The 21,321-nt window shown below is 46.7% G+C and overlaps 1 protein-coding gene across 1 annotated transcript in view; it reads left to right on the top strand.

The window, feature by feature from the left end:
* Positions 1–16,887, top strand: part of ARHGAP32 (Rho GTPase activating protein 32) — a 186,292-nt gene extending 169,405 nt beyond the window's left edge. Inside the window, exons 13-22 of the mRNA XM_010581387.1 lie at positions 1,357–1,501; positions 2,227–2,309; positions 4,735–4,842; positions 6,099–6,244; positions 8,530–8,731; positions 9,521–9,666; positions 10,586–10,660; positions 11,240–12,097; positions 12,774–13,684; positions 14,632–16,887. Coding sequence (XP_010579689.1) covers positions 1,357–1,501; positions 2,227–2,309; positions 4,735–4,842; positions 6,099–6,244; positions 8,530–8,731; positions 9,521–9,666; positions 10,586–10,660; positions 11,240–12,097; positions 12,774–13,684; positions 14,632–16,887 — 4,930 coding nt within the window. The remainder of the gene's footprint in view (positions 1–1,356; positions 1,502–2,226; positions 2,310–4,734; positions 4,843–6,098; positions 6,245–8,529; positions 8,732–9,520; positions 9,667–10,585; positions 10,661–11,239; positions 12,098–12,773; positions 13,685–14,631) is intronic.
* The last annotated feature ends 4,434 nt before the right edge of the window (positions 16,888–21,321 follow it).

Below are 21,321 nucleotides of genomic sequence, written 5' to 3'. Positions count from 1 at the left end.
GGAAATAAGTTTCTGTCCCAGATATGAGTAAGTGATGAGTCAGAACATGCCTGTGGGAGCAGTATATACTGAACACTGAGGATTGTGGCTACAGGCAATCCATCAGTTGGGGAAAACAAAAACCTTAATTTCCTTCTGTGCTGTCTTTGGGCTGAGGAACTGGGGTGGACTGTTCACCCCCTTGTCTGAAGAAGTAGAGACCTCTTCTGCCCCCCAGTCTGGCGTGGTATGAATGGCTTCCCTCACACAGCCTTCACGTCTAGGGGAAGGAAGGAGCTCCTTCCCGATCCTGTAAGGGATGTACAGTTGACCGCTGCAGTTACAAATACGCCTGGTGCCTTGGGCACAGGTACAAACTGGTTCTGTTCTGTAGGCAGAGAGAGGCGAGCTCGGCCTTTGCGCTGTGCTGAAGGCATGTTTTATCATCTTCTGCATTACAAATTGCCTGGCTTGGACAGGGGGAGAGGCCAGGGATGTTGCCACCAAGCCCCCGACGTTGTTGTGGTTGTAGTGTAGACAGGATGACTCCCTGCGTTGATGATAAGCCGTTTTGGTTTACGACTTGACTTAAAGACCCTTGTAGGGAAACCGAGCTTCAGCGAGAGCGGCCGTATTCTCGCAGCTCCCCGTGGCCTGACTCACCACGCTAGTCCCTGCAAATCTGTCCTGCTAATTTGAAACAGCACTTTCCATGCAGATATTCTAGCAGCAAGGCAGCCTTTGGCCTTCTACGCTCAGCTTTTATTTCATAAATGTTTGTGATTTTGGTTTTTCTCTCTCTGAAAACCAAGGGACTGCTCGGGGATTTTCTTCATGTGGTTGCTGGCTCTCTCCACCCTGTAGCAGAGGCGTGCTCAGCTCACCAGCTTGTCCCCAAGGAATTGCTGCACACGCTAGTTTCCATGTGCAGCAGCTGCCGATGGTACTGCTGCTCCGCATTGCTTTATCGCTTAAATTTCCAGGCCTTTGAAATGCAAAGGGACAGCAGCTTTCGTTCAGACCTGCGGGCACTCCTCCTCCTGCAGCTCCCAGTCCCAGCCCTTGGGAGTTAAATATTCAGATTGTCTCCGTGGTCGTGGAAGACATTCTCTGATGACTTTGTGAAAAGCAAAAGGGATTGCAGACTAGCCAATCAGTTGTAAAACTAACTGAAAATGCCTTGTTGGGTGAGGGGGGGTCTCATTTTTGGAAAAATCCACTCTAGCAGCACCACAACCATGGGTCATGTGGCTTTGGTGACTATTTTTTCCCACAAATCAGGAAACCCTTGCTTTTCTCGACTGTAATTTGCACTGGGTTTTATTTTCATTCCTCCTTTTCAAACTCCTTTGCCCATTTTTCTGTTCTCATTTCCAGCCACGAGTTTGACTCCGAGCAGATTCCTGACTTGACAAAGGATATTTACATCCAAGACATTCACTGCGTGGGCTCCCTCTGCAAACTGTACTTCCGCGAACTCCCGAACCCTCTGCTGACCTATCAACTCTATGAGAAGTTCTCGGTGAGTACAAGGCAATGCCTTTCACTTTCCACTTCAGCGTGACTTCGTCTACACAGGTGGAACAGAGAAATACCGAAAAGGAGCCAGCAGCAAGCTGAATCTGTCTTCCACGCACCTTTTTTTGTTTTACTTCTGCTTAAGGTGGTGTTTTTAGAGAGATCAGAAGCGCCTGTCTCCAAAATTACCGGCCTAACACCAATCCAGTTTGTGCTGCCCACACACCAAATTCCCACTGCTGGTGGCATTCTGCCATTTCAAAAGTGCAGCGGTGCCCCAGGTTTGAGGTCCCTTTTCTGTTTGCCCTGTAGGCTTACTCACGCGTGCCTTTGTCCCCTGTGCCACACCATATTGATTCCACTTTTGGGGCCTCAGTAGAAGGTTACTCGGGACACTAACAATGCTTTGCAAGAATTCCCCTGTCGTTTGCCATTCCCCAGTGATTCCTCGAACAGGAGCGGGATTAGAAGCAAATGCTACTTGGAGCTGAACGTCCTCTGCAAGGAATTGCTCTGAACAATTCAGCCATAAAGTGGCCCAGATCTTGATCTACTTGGCCTTTCTCACATTATCTTTGTGCCGGTCTGTCCCCAAGAGACAGTTGCCTCTCCAAAGGTAGAGCAGAGCAACAAAATCCCGAGGAACAGTACTATCAGCCAGGTGGTTCAGGATGCTGTGGCAGGTATCTAGTCTTATTGGCAGCTAAACCCCTTTCTGCCTTCTTCCAGGACGCTGTTTCTGCTGCTACAGATGAAGAACGGTTGGTTAAAATCCATGATGTCATCCAACAGCTGCCCCCTCCTCACTACAGGTTAGTGCAGCCTTTACTCCGGTTATAGCTCGGTGTTTTATTATTGCTAGCATTTCGGGAACGAACGATTCCAGTTCTCCCTCTCAAGATAGCTGCACTGTGCCTCTGTGTATTAAAATGGTTTATGGCGATATAAAGTTGATTTATATTTTAATTAGCATTACCAGACAAACACTATACACTTCGCATAGTCTTGTTTGATTTCCTTGGAAACGACGTATAAGAAAGAGGTGAATACAAGCTTGTTATGTCAGAATTGGCTGCTATCGCTAAGGAAATAGTTTTATTGCGGAGTGGGGGCAGGGAGGTACAATACCAGCTCTAGGAATGACAATTTAAAAAAGTGAAATGTAGCCAAAAAATTGGTTCAGGCCTTCAGTTTAATTTAGTCAAGTGTATTTTGTCTCCAGTTCTGCACACCCTGCCCCCAGCAGTAATAGTAACTAGCAAATGATAACAATGCTCTAGTAGAATAACTAATTATAATAATATATTCAAACTAATCGGTGATACATGGTAATGAGTCTTGACTAAGTATAACAACACATTAATGGTCTTTAGTATTAAAAATCAGGGCAGGGTATGGTAAAAAGGCATCAGACAAAGTATGGTGATTGGTATTAATAACTAAATACTATATGTTAATGATTCTTTAAATAGTATTAATAACTAACTAATTATTGTAATGATGTATGGTAAGTAGTCTTCACCATTTATGTATCGTAATTGGTATAAATAGCTAATTACAGTGTATGTTGAAAGTTATTTAAATATCAATAACTATTGTAATTAGCTGGACCAATTGTGATGCTGGGACCTGAATGGTTTAGGTGACCATTGATAAGAGTATGCAGATGGCTATTGATCTCTAATGGTAATACTTTATCATCATTGACAATTAGCTTATTAATTTGTTATTGTAATGCATGTTAATTTGCAGAACCAGTTATGATTCTGTACCCTGAGTGGTATAGATATGGCCAGTTGCAATGCATGAAGATAATTATTTGGATATTGATAGCTATTTCTAAAAATTTGTGCTAATAAATATTTAACTTTTAATTATTGCAATGTCTGGTAGTTAGCTGGACAATTATAGTATAGGTTATTTGAATATCAATAACTCATTATATGGTCATTAATCTTAACTAATGCATTAGAAGCTATAAAGGTGTGCCACTTGCTATTTAAATAACAGTAACTAATTAGGGTAATAGCTGGTACTTTGGGGGCAGGGCCTTGAAGAGGCCCTTCTCCAAACTAAACTAATCATCATCTTCATCTCCTTTTCTTTGGTGCATTCCCCCTTTTTTCTAAAGTGACTCTTATTTTATGGGGTGAACACACTTGTATAACTTGGAGATGGTGATGCCTGTGTGGGGGCCTTAGTCTTAGACCAGAGAGGGTGGCCACGTGGATGCAAAATGATGTAGAGGGACAGGGCTGCTGCTCTCCTCCTTTGCTGAGGTTTGCTTGAAAAAGATAAAAAACACTTTATTTTTCTGCTACTCTGAGATGAGAAGTTCTATGCAGGTAACTAACTGGCCTTTGGCAGCTTAAGCTAGAACTGTCCATTTTATTTCCAGCCAGAAATATCCCTGTTCACTTCAGGCCTTGTGCATTTGTGGAATTTTGAGCCCCAGACCCCGCCATGCTGCTCCCCCACCAAGAAAAGGGTACACACTGAGACATGCACAAGCCAGGGCTGCTGCCAAGCAACAGCACTGAGGAGGATACATCAGCATTTTCATTACCACCTTGTGCTCCCTCCTCCTCCTGGGTATACAGCAGTGTTTAATATGAAAATCTTTTTTTTTTTTTTTTTATGTGAACAGAAGAAGCCTCTGACATTTAACCTTGTGTCTTATATACCTATAAAAAACCTGTAGCCAGTAATTTTTTAAGTAGAACTCAGATACAATTTGCTGGTTTTCAATATCCTGGGGTGTCTAAAGAAATATTCCCCCCCTTAGCAGGATTACCGTTCTCCATCCTTCCCCACCCCTATCTAATGAGCACTGCAGCGCTGTCCCATACAGTGCATTTCTGTCGCACAGTGTTACAGGAAAGCAGCCAAGCGGTGAAGTTCCAGGGCACTCTGCTTCTAGATCCTGCTGTGCTGGTAGCATTTAGATTACCCCTGTCCTTCTCAGTGTTTGCTGGATCCAGCCCTTGGACTGAGGGCAGATGCTTAGGCCATCTTTTCACTGAGCCTGGACAAATCAGGAGAGACTCCCCTCAGCTCTCCCCCAGTGTAATTATTTGCTAAAGATAGCTTTGAGCATCAGTTTTAGCATACATAGTTCAACATTTTTTTCTGTTAGCTGTCAAACCAAAAGAAAATAATGAACTGAGGTTTGTTTTGTAAATTGCAGCGTGACTTTGCTCATCGGTGCTGAACATTTGCCTATCTCCTGTTTTCCAGGACACTGGAGTTCCTAATGAGACACTTAGCTCGTCTAGCTGATTACTGCTCCATCACAAATATGCACACTAAGAACTTAGCAATCGTCTGGGCTCCAAACCTCCTAAGGTACTCTTTTTTTGTTTCTCATTTCAATACAAGATAAGCTTTTTATAAATATAAAAAAACCAGACAGATACCTGTTCTCCAGAAAAATCATTACTTTTGACCGTTGAGAAAGAGATTTTCCTTTCTTCCATCCAATGTGCTCTTCTCCTCCTGTAAAATTTCTAATAGGAAGTTACTTTAAGCAGGAGTTTGAGACCAACGGGCATGCTCCTGAACTAGTGATGTAAAATAGCCCCCTGCTGTTGTCAGTAGAAGCACCTGGCCAGAGAGAACACCCCAGTATTATTCTGTCTCGCTGCAGTGCAGTTCCACTGACTGCAGTTCAGTAGTGGCAAGGAAGGATTCCCTCCACCCCTCTTTCCTAGGTGATAATTTCCCCTCTCCTGGTTAGATGAGACTAGTGTGTCCTTGATCATCCAGGAAAATTTGTTCAGTGGCATCACTGATTTCCCATTGCATAAGTCTCTAGACTGACAGCTTTTGGCTGCAAAAATTCAAACTTATGGAAATGATCTTGGAAAATCTGTCCCCTAAAATTTGTTTTGAATGTGCATAATAGGGTAGTTTAAAGTTAATGGTGTAATTTAAAAATTTTGCTTTAAAAGAAAAGAAAGAAAAAAAAACACAAAAACACCCTGGCCTCTATTGTATTGATTTCTGGACTGCTTTTATTACCATCCTGAGAAATCTGAGTCATAGATTCCCCTGTGTGCAGTTAATGAGGGTAAGCTCTTTCTCTTTTTTGGCAATACACCCACAAGCAGTCAAATGATCTCGTTTGAGTTTGCTTTTGTGAATATCGGGGTGCTTGCTGGGCAGGATCATTTGGAGACATTCCCTGCTAGAGGAAAAAAATCACATTTAGAAGGCCACAGTGGACTTTGTACAATGCCACTGCATTAAACTGCTGCCATTCACAATATCTGGAAATAAGCTAACAAAAAGCTCGCCACTTTGCATATGCAGTTTGTCTACCTCCATCCGGACCTGCCACACACTTCTTTTCCTTCTAGACCCTGCATTCCTCTTACCATTTCAATAAGACTCAAACCTGAACCCCAAATCTGCATATAAATCACTAATCATTTGTGTAATGCTTTGATGAGATTTAGCCTCTTAACTGCCCTTAAAGTCTTGTCTGCCTGAGCAACCAGGCACAATAGCTCTCAACACGTGCCAAAGCCTTACCCAAAAGGGGCGCATCTTCCCGTGTTCTTCTGGCTGGCTGTGTTTCATTTAATCTGCCTTTTCTTCAGATCAAAGCAGATAGAGTCTGCCTGCTTCAGTGGAACAGCTGCCTTCATGGAGGTGCGGATCCAGTCGGTAGTTGTGGAATTCATCTTGAACCACGTGGACGTCCTCTTCAGTTCCAAACTCAGCTCAGTCATACGAGATGGAGCAGGTATGTGTCTTCCTCCACTAGTTTTACCTTGATTAAAACAGGTAGCAGACATTTCATGGGTATCTGAGCCTCCCCTGAGACATTTCAAATGTGTTTTTACTGTAACCTAGAGGACAGATTTCCAGGGTTATGATGTTAGAACCTGCCCAGTATAGCCCGGTTTTAGAAAGTGCTGTCAGTACCTTTCTCAGAAGGCAATGATGCTCTACAGCAGTGCACATCTTAATGTTTGGCTGCTACTTTTATGCCCTAGCACTGAGAAATTGTAAGGAATTGCCCCTCCTTCTTTTTAAAACAGTCGTCATCGATGCTCCTGCATGCTTATCCATTTGAGCTATCTTACAGTACAACACAATGCGTGATCTGTCTACCCTTATCAGCACCTTGGAACATAAACAGAAATGAACTGATTCAAAGAAAGCTCTCTGTACTCAGTAATGTTGACACTAAGAAACTTAGTCTTGCTCTTAACAGGGAATATTTTGACATCTGCTGTCCTGGTTATTTCTTCTGCATAGTCTGTATGGCTTAATTAGCAGGGCCATCCAGCCACATGGCTCAGTCTGCCTTGGCCCTACAGCTATTGCCCAGTTCTCTGCTCGTGTTGCTGATTTGTGGCTTTAGGATGAGGAACAAACTGCAACGACACATTTGTGGCCAACCCTGGAGCACTCGAAACATCATTCAGCCTTGGAACCTACAAATTCCCTTGCGTAACTGCTAAGACCATTAAGTATACCTGTTCCACTGAAAACAAGCAGAGTTGCACCAGGAGGAAAGTTTACTCTCTCTGTTAGATCAACAAACATGGATACCACAAGCCATTACTACTCCTAAGCAGCATTAAGTGTGTACCATCTGCTTTGATAACCTGCCCTTCCTATGACATGTGCAGAGTCAGTGCAGTTACCACCACCTGTGCAGTACAGATAGCTGTTTTTCCAGTATATTTGCTGCTCCCCACTTTTAAACAAGCCCTACCTACTACTTAGGATAGCCGAGTTGCTCGAAGTCCAACTTTTGTTCCTGCTGGAAGGCAATTTTAAGTCAATAGGAGCCAGAGGTTAGCTTGGCTGAACAGTAATAGCCCACAGCAGGCTGCATTCTGCCAGGGGAAGATAAGCATGCTAAGAATCCAAGCCAAATGATTATCCAGGCTTAGAATGGACCATGTAAATTCGGCTAATTGTTTAATGACTTGGTCATTCTGCATTCAGTGTGCTTTGACACAAAACTGGCAGGGAGAAGGGTCAGGCTGTTTCACAGCCTAGCAGCTAAGCACAGGAATACTGTGCTACAGCAAGGCAGCATCCTCTCCGGTGCTTCCAAGAGCCGCTGTTTTTGAGCGCATCTTCTTGCCTGTACCCACCCCTAAGAGGTGTAAGTGGCATTCCCAAGCCTGCTTTAAGCCATTCCAGGTAAGGCTATTGCAAAGACAGCCGGAAGCCAAACTTCACCCGCAATAGCATTTACAGTGGCAAACACGCACGAGACTGCACAGACTTCACCCAAGGGCTGTGATGCTGAAGGGACAGTAGTAGGAATGGAACCAACCAGGGTGTTGATGGGATGACATCTGTCCCCCCGCACCCCTTAACTCACACGAGAATAACCATATAAACGCTCGCACAACAAGCAAGGGCAAACAAAAAAGACAGCTGCTTTTACAACAGGCTCCTTGTGCTCCTCTGTTAGCAGTCTCCTCTATGCTGCAAGCTGACTTAACAGATCCTAGCAGCAGGAGGCAACAGCAACTACTTTTACAAAAATTGACATGTTCATCTCCAAAAACAAGCACAAGCCGTAAAAAGGCCAAAGGCAAGACAACACAGCTAGATTCTGTGTCCTCTGTCCATCTGTACGTTAGTTCGTAGCAACTTCAGTCGCACGTGGCGTTTCCTGTTGCACTCAGAGGTGGAACCTGGGAAGGACCAAAGCCAAGCTTTGTAGGAAGAAAAACTATCATTTTCTTCACAGGCTTTTGCATACAAATGAAGCTTAAGTAAAGTATGTCAGTGAAGGTTTCTAACCTACCTGCTTCCCTCCGCCTTTTTTTTTTTTGTCTTTTTAAAATACACTAAGCTGCTCTCAGTTATGAGAATTTAATTTTTTTTTGTCACAGGCATACCTCTGACGGAATGGTTATTTTGACCACATCTTCTAGTGGCTGGGATAACAAAGATCTAGAAAAATACAGCACCTCCCTAGACACACAGACCCCAAGCTTTGATCTCTGTACTGCTGTTTTCTGATTTTCCCTTTTGCCTGTGGTTTTCCCTTAACAGGGCACAGTTCTTTATCACGGCCCAAGTCTCTGTTGGTGTCCTCTCCTTCCACAAAGCTGCTCACGCTGGAGGAGGCACAGGCACGGACACAAGCCCAGATCAACTCTCCCATCGTGGCAGACAGCAAATACATAGAAGTGGGAGAAGGCCCTGCAGCTTTACAGGGGAAATTCCACACGGTCATAGACTTTCCATCTGAAAGGTAGAGACAAGTTTGCTTTCCAGCATGTGTCATAACTGGGGTTTTTTTGATTACAGCAAAAACTTGCCAATATTGACTTATGCCTGTCCTATGTAAAGCATTGTAGCCAGTTTTCCACCTGCTTTGGACTCTCTGAGGATTCAGCTTACATCAGTTGTCTGGTGGACTTAGTTTAGCCATGTAACTTCTGTGCCACTCCCTCCTTTTTAGCAGCGTTATCATTAAATGTATAAAGCCAGGCCATATGTGATGCATATAGATGCCTGTACTAGTCATGCATACAGAAATGTAAACAGGGTGAACACCTGGAAACATTGGGGTTTTCTAGATTTCAGGACTAAGTGCCTGTAACAAACCCCGGTTCCCCTCGAAGTGGAGCAGTTGGACAGACTTGATGACACTAAATATGGCAGTGGGAGGAGGCAAATGTAATTTTACAGCATGAGAGAGAGATGCTTTTGAATACCTTTTATGGCTGCACAGTTCCTCAGAGAAATGGTGCATCTGCCAGCTAATTGAAAGCCATCCCTTAGCTGCTGTACTGCACGTGTATGGGCAGTACATTTGCTCACCTACATTGCACCCGCTTTGCGTAGTTTGGTGGAATTTACCCAGCAAGGCTTTAGGGCTGGGCTGTAAGAATGAAAACATCCTCAGCTATTTAAAAGAGACGAAGTTTCTAAGCTTTGTTTCAGCAGAAACCAGATAGTGCTAATAACCAACAACCAGCAGCAGGAGCTAAACGCAGCTTCCCCCTCCAACACAATTTGCTCTATTTTCTCACTCCAGAAAAAGACCGCCCAGCAAGATGAAGAAATCGCCAGTTGGCAGTTGGCGTTCCTTCTTCAACCTGGGAAAATCATCATCTGTGTCCAAACGCAAACTACAGCGCAATCCCAGCGAGCCCTCAGAAATGAAAGCCATAGCCCTGGCAGGTAAGGGTGCAAATCCAGCTTCCAAAAAACTGGGGTTTTCAGCAATGCAGATTTCATGTTTACAGTGTGCTTTTATCTCCTTCTAGCGTTCAAGCCGTGCATAACACCTTCAGTTAACTGCTGTCTTTCCTAAATGGATCTCACGTTAGCTCAAGAGCCAAACCTGCTAGAGCACCTACCTCTAACGCTTTTCTCAGAGTAGCTTTTGAAAGATGCTGCTCTCAAAAGACACACAATTTAACTACGTAAAGACACTTTGCCACAAACACATTCACCCCGAAAGCTGTACCACTGTAACTAGAGAAGGCATCCAACAACCTTCTGTAGCCACATCCACTGTACGTGGACTGAAGTCTCAGCCCTTTCCATGTACAGTTTACCATCTCTTTCCAAATTTAAAACCAGCAACAACATGTTTTTGCAGTAAAACACACCACAAATCCCTAAACATGGGCTAGTGAGGCCTTTTATCCCATCTTCTCCCCGGTGCCATTTTCAAAGACATTCTATGAATGTCCTTTAAGACTGTCTCCTTGGAGCACTGAAGTCATACCTGTTCAGTGCTCATAAAACAAGTTGTGTAAATGTTACTTTATTCCCCATTTTTAAGGGGTTTTGTTTGCTGGCAGGAGCCAACAATTATCACAGGTAAATCCAGGCAGAATCTGTAGCAGAATGATGTGGGGAGTTGTAACCTACCAAAACGGTAACTCCTGCAGCTGACAGGCTGGGAAACGTTTCCCCAGTCTGTAAAATGACTATCAAAAATTGATTTACTCACTTGTGAGAGAACTTTTACTCTCAGGACAGTGGTACTGGCGCTAGAAACCCATTTGTGTGTTTCCTGCCACCATTACATAGCTAAATATAAACCACTTTTACAGTTCAGCTTTTCACTGTCCTGGTTGCATTTCCCTAGGTGGACGAGGAGACAGTGGGACTCTTCGCTCAGCTAAAAGCGAAGAATCGCTTACCTCTCTGCATGCTGTTGATGGTAAGACAAAACAGTACCTGTGCTTTTCATGTGTGTGGATTAAAAAAGGCTGTTTGACATTACTGACTGCAGATATTCAACAGGGCAGATTTTCCACCCCTCCAGTAAAAGCTGGACTTGCTAATTAACAAAGCGGCTTACTGCTGCCCAAAACAGATGGGCATCACAGAGAAATGCTCATCAGGTCTTTATTTTCCTTCCAAGGTAAAAAAAGCAAATCTCTTGCTTTTGTATAGCCAGTACCGCTTACATTCATTCCTTGCCCTCTCCCCTTTCTATTCTAAGGTGGAAAAGACAGCATTGGGAAGGAAAATGCTTTCTCAGAAAGCCTGAAGTGTAAAACACATTTAAACTAGTTTTGCTTTTGCACACAGCGTAGATCAAACCTGACAACTGCTGTAAAAGAGTTTGAGCAAACATAATAAACAGTTACTGCTAGCTACATTACTTTTGTGTTTAGAGTTCACCAGGTGAGCATCTTGCACGCTGCCTTAAGACTACTTTAAAAACGACACCGAACCATCCCCTCCTAGACAGTAAGATTTTGACACTAACCCGTACGTATCTACTCATTCCTAGGTGAATCTAAACTGTTTCGACCCAGAAGACCTAGGTCCAGCAGTGATGCATTGTCTGCTTCCTTCAATGGAGAGCTCTTAGGAAACATGAATCGCTGCAATTCTTACGACAACCTTCCCCACGACCATGACAGCGATGGGGATGAGGGGCTCATCCACGTTCCTGCCCTGATTTCTCCTCGATCTGCTGAAGACGTTGACCTGAGCCCACCGGATATCGGAGTCGCTAGCCTGGATTTTGACCCAATGTCTTTTCAGTGCAGCCCACCCCAAGCAGAGTCCGAGTGCCTGGATAGCAGTACCTCCCTGCTGGAGTCAGTCGGCATAAATAAGGAGAAGCCAAGCCTAGTAAAGAAGGATTTAGAATCAGGCAGCCAGTCCCAGACACCAGGCAGTGCCACGAGCTCTGAGCCAGTCTCCCCTTTCCAAGAGAAGATGAGCCCCTTCTTTACTCTGGACCTGAGCCCAACCGAAGAGAAGGCCTGCAAACCCCATGCCTTTTCACCCAAGATGGGGCGAAAGCCCATCAAATCTCCACCACTGACTACATCAGAACCCGTCTCCTTCACACTGCCCAGCCGCGTGTCAGAAGCGACTGGAGGAGCGCCCATCACATCCAGGAACTCCTCTGCTTCCAGCTGGAGCAAAGGGATTGGCATCACTGAAATCACAAACAGGTCCCCAACCCAGATGTCCTTGCCCCTGAAAAACAGTGAAACAGGAGCAGGGGAAGGAACCCACCAAGAGCTACAGCATGGCCAGCTAGTGGCTGCTGGCAAACCCGAGTTGCCAGAAGAAGGGGAGAGACCAATGTCAAGCAGTCAGAATAAGACTGTACCCACTGGACACACACAGCCAGGTACAGTGCATTTTCCTCCATTCTTTCTTTAAGTTCCAAAGGGGACCTGCTCTCAAAAACATCCTCCTCTGCGTGCCTTTTAGGAGAGGGGATTGCCCGTCAGTTCTGATCACAAGTGTCTTGCAGGGCTGTGCAGATCAGTAAGGTCTTAACCTTTGCTTTCTCCCTACATCACACAAATCTCAGATAATTTTCCATAATACTTTGTATACCACTTCCCCCCCCCCCCCCCCCCCCCCCCCCCCCCCCATCCTGTCATACGTGAAAATCTATAGCATGTCCTTCTAAATCATTTCAGCCAACAGGCCATCTAAGACTTTTCTTTTTTTAAATTAAAAATCTGCCAACACTTGAAGAAGGGACCTTTTCGCCTAAAACCTTATGATCAAAATTGTGTAAGGGTATCTCTTTCTCTGCTACCTACTTCCTACCTCTCTAGAAATGCAAGAGGAGCCTTTAGACAATCTCTTGTGTTTTTTCCTTTTTTGTGATGAACTGCTGTGCTATTGAACAGCGTTTGCATGTGAGACAGAAGATAGAGTGTTTCACATCAGAAGGAACTGCCACTGTGAAAGCGTGGAAAGCATCTATTTTTTTATAATAGTCATTAAGGTTAGGTCACTCTCCTTATTGGGTAACATAAAATCACTCTCTCTCTCAATTTTCCCCCCATTAGGAGCAGTTGCCCTCGACTCCCCCCAGGATCCTGTTCCCGTCAGTTCTGTGTCTCTTATCCCTCCTCCTCCTCCGAAAAATGCAGCGCGCATGCTAGCCCTAGCGTTAGCCGAGTCCGCACAGCAAGCATCTGCTCAGTCTCAGAAAAGGCCAGGAGATGCTCATTCTGAAAGCACAAATTACGGAGAGACTGAAGCTGGCACAGCTCTAGAAAAGCTCCATCTCTCTGCTGGTGCTCCAGACAAGCTCCACCTGTACACTGGTCTGCCCGAGAACCGACTTCACTTCCAGACTGGTGCACCAGTAGAGCAGGATTTCCAAGGTAGCAGCACACCCGGGGAGCAGAACCACCCACCAGGTGCACCTGGAAACTGGGACCCCCCACCTCTCCACACTGGCATGCCTGGGGACATGCCTGATAGCAGAGATGCGGAGCAGGAGCAGTCCAGCTTCCATCCCGGTAAACCGGGGGACAAAGATCACTTCCCCTCCCACGCTGGAGACTGGGAGCACACACACCACCATACTCCACCTGCACTGCCTGACTGGGAACCACCCACAACAGACTTGTCTGTAGATAAGCCCCATCTCCGCGCATGCGTGTCTGGGGACAAGCACCACATTCCTATCTGCACGGCTGATGACAAACTTCAGTCTCCTCCTGTCGTAACTGCCGGGGAGAAAAGCACCCCCCTGGCTTCAATGCCGTATTTAACCACCATCCAGACAACAGCAGCTGAGCCTAACCGCGGGCCAGCAGGTCCGGCCACGACTCAGGCAGACGTCACCGTTACAGCTGCGCAACGCACGCTCACAGCCAGCCAGCCAGCCCCCTCGCAGAGGCAAGATCACCAGTCAGCAATGGGACAAGTGCCAGCGGCCTCCGCAAAAGCATCGAGTAGTTCCAGTCAGGTACGTGGGTGCGTCCCCCAGCCTTGCGCACGCTTGAAAGTGCAGTGTCCGTGCGCAGCTAATCTGTAATTGTAGGAGGCTGAGCTTCAGGAGAGTCGGTCTAAATCCACATGGCAAGAGGCAGGGGATGCATGGGGTTACTGGAAACTACGTGTGTATGGCACAGATGCAGCCTTACCGGAAAGCGGCGGAGAATTTCTTAATACAAGGGAACATCCTGATATAGCTGCTCTCCTTGGTTTTAAGGGGGGGGAAAAAAAAAAAAAAAAAAAAAAATCTGCTGGGGTGACTGATACAGGGAATGCTAGTTTAGAAGCGCTCAGAAACAAGTAAGAATTTTGCACCTTCTCTTCACTGAGGCTGACAGTATCCTCCTCCAACATCCTCTTTAACAAAGCAGGTCAGATTGCTGGTGTGAGTTAGACATGGAAGCGTTCACTCAGAAACCCAAACTACCTGCTGCCCATGAAGCATGCGTGCCTGCAGCCTGTCTTAAGCACCATACCCACATTTAAGGAAGGGATTTCTGCTGTATTACACTACTTGATCTGCTCACCAGGGCGTGAGGAGTTTATATCCAGGTACATTTTCATTAAGACCAGTACATTTATAAGCCAGACCACATAAAAAAAACACTGCGGCAACTGTGTAAAAGTTTTAACCTGTTGCTATAAAGGAACAGCCACGTCCTCCCCTTTCTCTAGTTTGACATTTGCAGAGCGTGCCATTTGTGTCCTGAAATCTCCCAGAGACACCACGCTGCCCTTGCTGAGAAAGGCAAGCTAGACATCTCTCCTACAGCAAGCAGCACTAGCTCTCCACAGCAAACCAACCAGACACAGGAAAAACTTAAATTGAACTAAGCCTATGAGCATCTGTGATATCGTAACTACAGAATAGGGAGGAAAGATGCTTACCTCTAACTGCTACTGGTTTCTTCCCTGTAGGTTTGGGGTGCAACCGCACCTGAAAAGCCACCTGAGCCTGCTCCTGTTTTTGTCTCAGAAAGCAGTTCTACCACCCGCTGCTCCTCTTCTGTGCCCACAGGCCACCAGAGCCATTTGGAAAAGCCTCGGGAGACTACGAGGGCTCCCCCACTGCACCTGCGGTCCGAGTCCGTCCCTACTCACTCCTCCTATGGCTTTACACCCCCCGTCCCACCTGTGAGAACGCTGGAGAGCAAAATTGCTGCCGCCATGCACTCGAACAACACGGACACCATCAACAACTCCAATTATCACACCTTCCTGTCTTCCTCCATGCTGGCTTCCTCTGTGGAGGAAGCCCTGCTGCCGCCACCACCGCCGCCGCCCCCACCCAAGCACACTTCTCTGCAGTCCGTGTACATGCCGCATCCCAAGCCAGAGAGCATCCCCGAGCCCTCCGGGCCAGACGGCTACCTGCGCCACAAGCTGGCTTCCATCCATCAGTACAGGCCTGAGAGCGTTCCTCCGCACATCTCCTACCACAGCAAGCCTGACCAGCACCAAGCCTACCCTCCTCAGTCAGAGACGCCCACTTCTGCGGGCACTCGCTACAACACCTACACGACCCAGGGGAAGAGCACCTCGGCTCTCCACTCCAAGCCTCGCAGCCGGACAGAGTTCGTGTCCTCCGTGAGCCCAACGGGCCTGCGTAACGCCAGCTACGCTGACGACGCTCCACCCTACCCCACTATCCGAAGGGTTCAGTCGCTGCACGTCCCCACCCCTGCTGCCTCTGCTATCCGCTCCGTTCCCATTTCACGGACCGAGGTACCTCCGGATGACGAGCCAGTGTACTGCCCACGGCCCCTCTATCAGTACAAGCCATATCAGCCCCACTCCGACTACCACGTAACTCAGCTGCAGCCTTACTTCGAGAATGGGCGGGTACATTACCGGTACAGTCCTTATTCCAGCTCTTCTGGATCCTCTTATTACACCACCGCTGACGGGAGCCTTTACGACCTGGACCCCTACAGCACTGTGCGGGTCAGACCTTTCCACCCCCTCCCCGGCCGAGACTTTGCGTCGTACGCCTCCCGGCTGCAAAGCAAGGGCCTGTACCGCTATCCTAGCTTGTCTGCCTACCCGCGGGGTGGCCTCATCAGCCACCTAGCAGGCAAAGAGCACAGCTTCATCAGCAGAGACGTGCCTCCTGCCCCAGACATCAAGCACATGTACATGTCGTGGGACCTCGAGGACATGGAGAAGTACCGCATGCAGTCTATTCGCCGGGAGAGCCGCACGCGCCAGAAAGTGAAAGGGCCAGTGATGTCCCAGTACGATAACGTGGCCCCACTGCTGCAGGAGGAAATGGGAGGGCTGGACGTGATTCACTTGCGCAGCAAATCCGATCCTGGGAAAACTGGCCTCCTCACGGTGGCAGAAGGGAAGGAGGGGAGGTACCCGGCCAAAGCAGCTACGCCCGAGGGGGACGAACGTTACTACGCGCAGCACCCCGAGCCAGAGCTGGACAGAGCCCACTACCACGGCGCCTACGGGAACGGGCAGTCGGAGAAGCCGTCTCTTCCCCAGAAGCAGAGCAGCGTCCGGAATAGGAAGCTGCACGAGCCGGGCTGCAACACAAACGAACACAGGACGCACTTGCAGCAGGACGCCAGCCACAGGCAGCCTTCCGAATCCAAAAATGGGCCCCCTTATCCCGACTACAGGCCCAAAGGTGGCCCGGAGCCCTCCGAGCCCCTCGGTTACCAGCACTCGGGCAGCAAGTACATCCCGGCGAACCAGGAGACCCTGAGACTGAACCACAAGGAGGTGAGGTTGGCAGAGGACAGGCCGGATTTGGAGAGGTCTCGAGCCAGGCCCACCACATCCATGGAGAAACACTCCAGAGACTGCTATAAAGACGAGGAGCATGCCGCCTCTCCCATGGCACCACCACCCAAGCCCGAACGGAGCCACAGCCTCAGAATGCAGCACCCCGAAACCATGGAGAGGGACTCTGCCCTCCTCTACCCATACCAAACCCTTGGGAAACGCCAAAGCACTATGACTGTGGTGTCCCAGTATGATAATTTGGAGGATTACCATACCATGCCTCAGCACCAAAGAGGGGGCTATGTTGGAGGAGGGGGGTTTGTGCCCCCCAGTTTTACCCACATGCACAGTAGAACTTACGCCACAGCCCTTGGCCAGGGAGCCTTCCTCCCGACGGAGCTGTGTTTGCAGAGGCCCGAAACAGAGGTCCACGTCGAGTGAGCTGGTGTGGGGGGGAAGGAGGGATAGAGTCTAAGCAGCCTCTGCTGGACAGCGGACTGTTTTATTTTTTCAGTGATGGAAAAAAAAAAACCCAACCCTGCCCCAATGAGCAAAGCAAACCCACCTTCAGCCCCACCCCTACCAGCCCACCACTCACTGTTTTTATGTAGTAGAGATATAGCTTTTTCATGTAGTTTTGAGACAACTGGAACGATAGGGCAGGCTGTTTGGCACACGGTTGTTGCCAGAGAGGCCAGGAAGAGCTGAAAGAGATGCTGTTGGGGCAGGGGGCAGGAAGGAAGAGTTTTTCCTTCCCCAGATTTGACATTGGCAGTTATCACCGCTTCCTCACCATGCCTCCGCGGTCCTGTGCATGACGGACTGTGCATGCAGCTGTTCTCCCTGTGAGCCCTGTGTGTAGTAAGTTGCCCTTCCCACTGCTAGCTTCCAAGAAAGGGTCTCTGACGTGCCTCGGAAGAACCACTGTTCTGGCCCCTCTGAGGTTACACAGCAAGAGCGGGCTAAAAGCTGGTCAGGGGGGAAGGACTTCCCAAGTATTTTCTTCTTGATGAATGCCAAGGTCCTGCCTCTCCCTTGGAAATTACTGCTTAGGCATAGTGGATCCACTTCAACTGCTTTGAAGTGGGTGGGAGCCTGTTTTGACTTCAAGCCTGTGGAATAGGCTCTGAAGCAAGTTCAAAATACAACACACTTCTTAAATTGCTTGCTTAACAAGCTGCTTCTGACTACAAGAAATCAAATTACTTTAAATTTCTCTATTATAAAGCAGAGGCCAGCTATGGAAGCCAAGTAGGGCAGGTTTGCATTTCTCATACCAAAAGAAATAAAACACAAAAATACACCAAACCATACACACACAGTTGGGAACAGCACACCCATTTCATGCCAATACCTCTTTACTGCTAAGCTGTCTACAGTCCAGACGATTCAATACCATGTTGTGGCTGGCCGGACAGTATCATCTCTCTACCAAAAAAAAACCCCTATAAAAATAATTTTTAAAAAAATAATCTCTATAGCATTATGTCCAGCTTGTAAATTGGAGCCTAACTTATCAGCTGGGAATAACTGCGTAAGTGCCGAGTTATCTGCATGAGCAGCTATTTGCCCTGGGCCAGATCCTGCAGCTCTTAGATCAGGGAATGCTCCTATTGACCTTAAACTGAAGGTCTACAGGACACAGCTTTCTGTAACCTTTAAGTTCTGTATTGGCAAGGGGATCCCTGTGAAATTGTGGCACATACAGAGTAGTTACGTGCCGTCTGTGCGCTGTGAAATAGTATAGCCTCCCATATCGCAAGCGTAGCTCATACCAGTAGTCAGTTAGCAGTAGGGACAGAAGGCCAGTGCACTCTATAATACACTAATAACATTGTCCTAGGTATTTAAAAGCTTTCTGTATTGTAAAAGCAGCCAGGCAGCATCTCATGTGCAGCCTCTCAGACTTCTTCCCAGGACTCGCTACAACCCCACCTTATAAATAAAGCACATCCATTTCGTCAGACAGGGCTTGCAAGCAATACTTGAGATTTAGGAGTTTTTAAATGTTCACTGATAAATTCCAAGGCCTTTCCTGTTCTGTGTGGTTGAAGAACTTCTCTACCTGTTTTAAATCTCCAATGTTTTATTAAAAACCTGGAGGTCCTGCAGTTAGCACACAGCTGTGAAAGTTAAAGGGACCTTAGATGGTTTTTTGAACAAAAGTTTCATGGCTATTTTGGGGCTTTTAAGTCATATGGAAAACCTGCTTCTAGTAGCTAACTTGTCTTTAGCTGTTTGCTTCTTCTAATCTTGTAGCCTTGTCTGGGGCTGTTTCAGTAACACTTCCTTATGGTCCTCTTTTACTGTGCAACGCTGTTGTTTCAAGCATTTTGTTTAGAAGACTTGTTCTTACATGTTACAGAAATAAATCTGGCAGTCATAAAAAAAAAGAAAGAAAAAAAGCAGCACTGTGATCCAGGTTACCACGATCTCCTTGTGAGTAATTACCAGGTAGAGGGGTTGGTTTTTTTGTGAGGGAATGCTTTTTGTAAGGTTTTCTTCTAAGGAAAACTAACAAGAAAAAAATTACATAAAAGAAAGGGGCCATTAGGTGAGCCACCCTGTCTACATTGCTCGCTAACTCCCTAGGAAAGGCTGACCTGTCCAGATTCCTCGGTGCAAGCTCGCCAAGGGAGTCCAGTTTAAGTATGTGCTCTCTCACTAGAGGCGTGTATTGCGTTAGGACTGGTACCAGTCCTCAACCATTGTAGCACAGTCTCCCCACAGCTGCCAGTTACCTGCCAAGGTCTCCAGTTGAAGCAGGGACAACGTGTTTGGTTCAGGCTATTTGGGATTCAGGTAATGAGAGCTGTAGGTCAAACCTCTCTCTCCATGAAAGCCTTAACTCCCCACTCCTGCCCCCCGCAGCAACTCTCCTAACCTCCATTTTGGCCTTATGTTAACCAGGACTATCCTTCTACTATGAGGGGACCAAACCCAGCCCCACTAATTGTGAGCGCCTCTCTGGATTTTCCTGCTCGAAGCCACTGTCTCCCTCTAGAGATCAAGTGCCATGCCTGGACAACTTCTGTTCCTTACAGTCTTGTGCTACTACTGCCTGAGCCTGGGCTCTTCAGCTCACTGCATTGTACGAAGTGCCAGGTGCTAAGCACCCTCTCGTCCTATGGGAAACAAAAGCTTTCAGCACCTTTCAAAAAGAGCTTCTAGAAGTGCACACACATACACCCAGGTGACTGCTACAAACAGCCTTCCTCTTGAGAATGAGGTCTCCGTTACAAAAAGACGCACAGCAGAAAACTTAATACCCAGTGTCCTCCCATCCCTCTGCACACAGCCACATCAGTGTGTACTTCAAGGGCTGGAAGCTCTCAGAGAACCCAAACTAGCTTCTGTACACCAGTGTTTTGAACCACAAGTACAAAAAAAAAAAAAAAAAACCAAAAAACCACACCAAGGTTAAGGCACCAGCTTTTCCCAGACAACAACACAGATGAGCACCTTTCTTTTGGTGTTGCTGCTGCCCATAGCTTAAACATCTAGTACGATTCAGCAGTCATCCCCGCATCCATGCCACGCAAAGCCATATAGTGAACTATGCAGTTCTGCTCTTGCACTGTGGTTAATCTGATGGTCCTTAGAAAGAGTTCTACATCCTGATTAATTGATTCACAATAAAGTCAAAACATCCAGCTGTATCTTTCCAGAAATCATAGCTGAGATTAAAAAAGGCATTGTGCATCAGAGCAAGGAGGGGAGGTTACACCAGATGTCTTAAGTAAGAAGGTGGATGATGTGGAGGTAAGTTGGTTCTTCAGTTCTTAGCGTCCTAGCAGAGAAATGGGAGAGAGCGAGGGGATGGCAACGCAAATAATACTCTATTGCGAGTCTAGTTCTGCTCAGATTAAGGAATTTATTGCCTAACTGTATCTCCAGCAAGATGACAAGCAGCTATGTTCTTAAATAATCCCCTTGCCACAAGCTATCTGCATCTTGAATTGCCACTTCCTAAGTTTTCAGCTGAGTTTCTCCCTAGTGCATGCAAGAGTTAGGGTCCAATGGCATACTCCAATTCTGGATTTTCACTTCTGCTTTGGAGTGGAACGTGCAACCCATAGGAGACCTTCCCTGGCAAAGGGGGAGTGCAGACATTAGGTCTGTAATGAGGACCTAGCCCCTACAAAGTCTTAAGTAAAATATTAATTTCTGATTTTTTAAAGAGTCTTATCAGGTGAAATCTATATGCATATACAACAGAACACCCACAACTTTGTGCCTATGTCTTTCCAGAGATCCTCATTTTATGCTCATCATTGGAGGGGGGGTCAGTAAGGATTGCACAGTGGTAGTAAGTTGCTACACAAAACCAAAACCAACTTGAAAAACATACTGTTCCTCTGTAACCCCAGAAAGGGACAGAACCTCATGTGTACTCTGCCATTCATCAGTACATTGACAGGGCATTGACTGAAGTGATGTGTTACGTGTTAGGAAATCTGGATGAGAAATTGTTCTACTTAACTTTGTTAAAGGCGGCTTAGGCATGCAACTCTTTTCCCAGAGCCTCGTGCTACAGATACCCAATGTTGAAAGGCATGGTCTGGTTTGAACAGACATACAACATAATACCTTTGTGTGCAGAGTCTTGCCTCGTCCAGTTCAGGGGGGAGGGTGGGGGGGGAGAAAAGGGTTGTTTTGCAGTTCATTTTCCTGCTGTAGAAGACTTGATTTTTCTTTCCCTGAGCCGCATGAGAGAAACATCCCAGAAAGTCTTGGGTTACCTTTGGAGTTCCCTTCGCTTTAATTTATATAGTGTCTTTTTTTGTGAACTGGTGTAAAATGTATATGCCGACAAGCTCATGTATTTTTATGTAAATATTTTTTGTGGTTTCCCCACTTGCCCTTCTCTGTAAA

The sequence above is a fragment of the Haliaeetus leucocephalus genome, unplaced genomic scaffold (genome assembly GCF_000737465.1).
Source record: "Haliaeetus leucocephalus isolate CR32 unplaced genomic scaffold, Haliaeetus_leucocephalus-4.0 Scaffold773, whole genome shotgun sequence".
Lineage (NCBI taxonomy): Eukaryota > Metazoa > Chordata > Aves > Accipitriformes > Accipitridae > Haliaeetus > Haliaeetus leucocephalus.
This window is presented reverse-complemented; position numbering and strand designations above follow the sequence as displayed.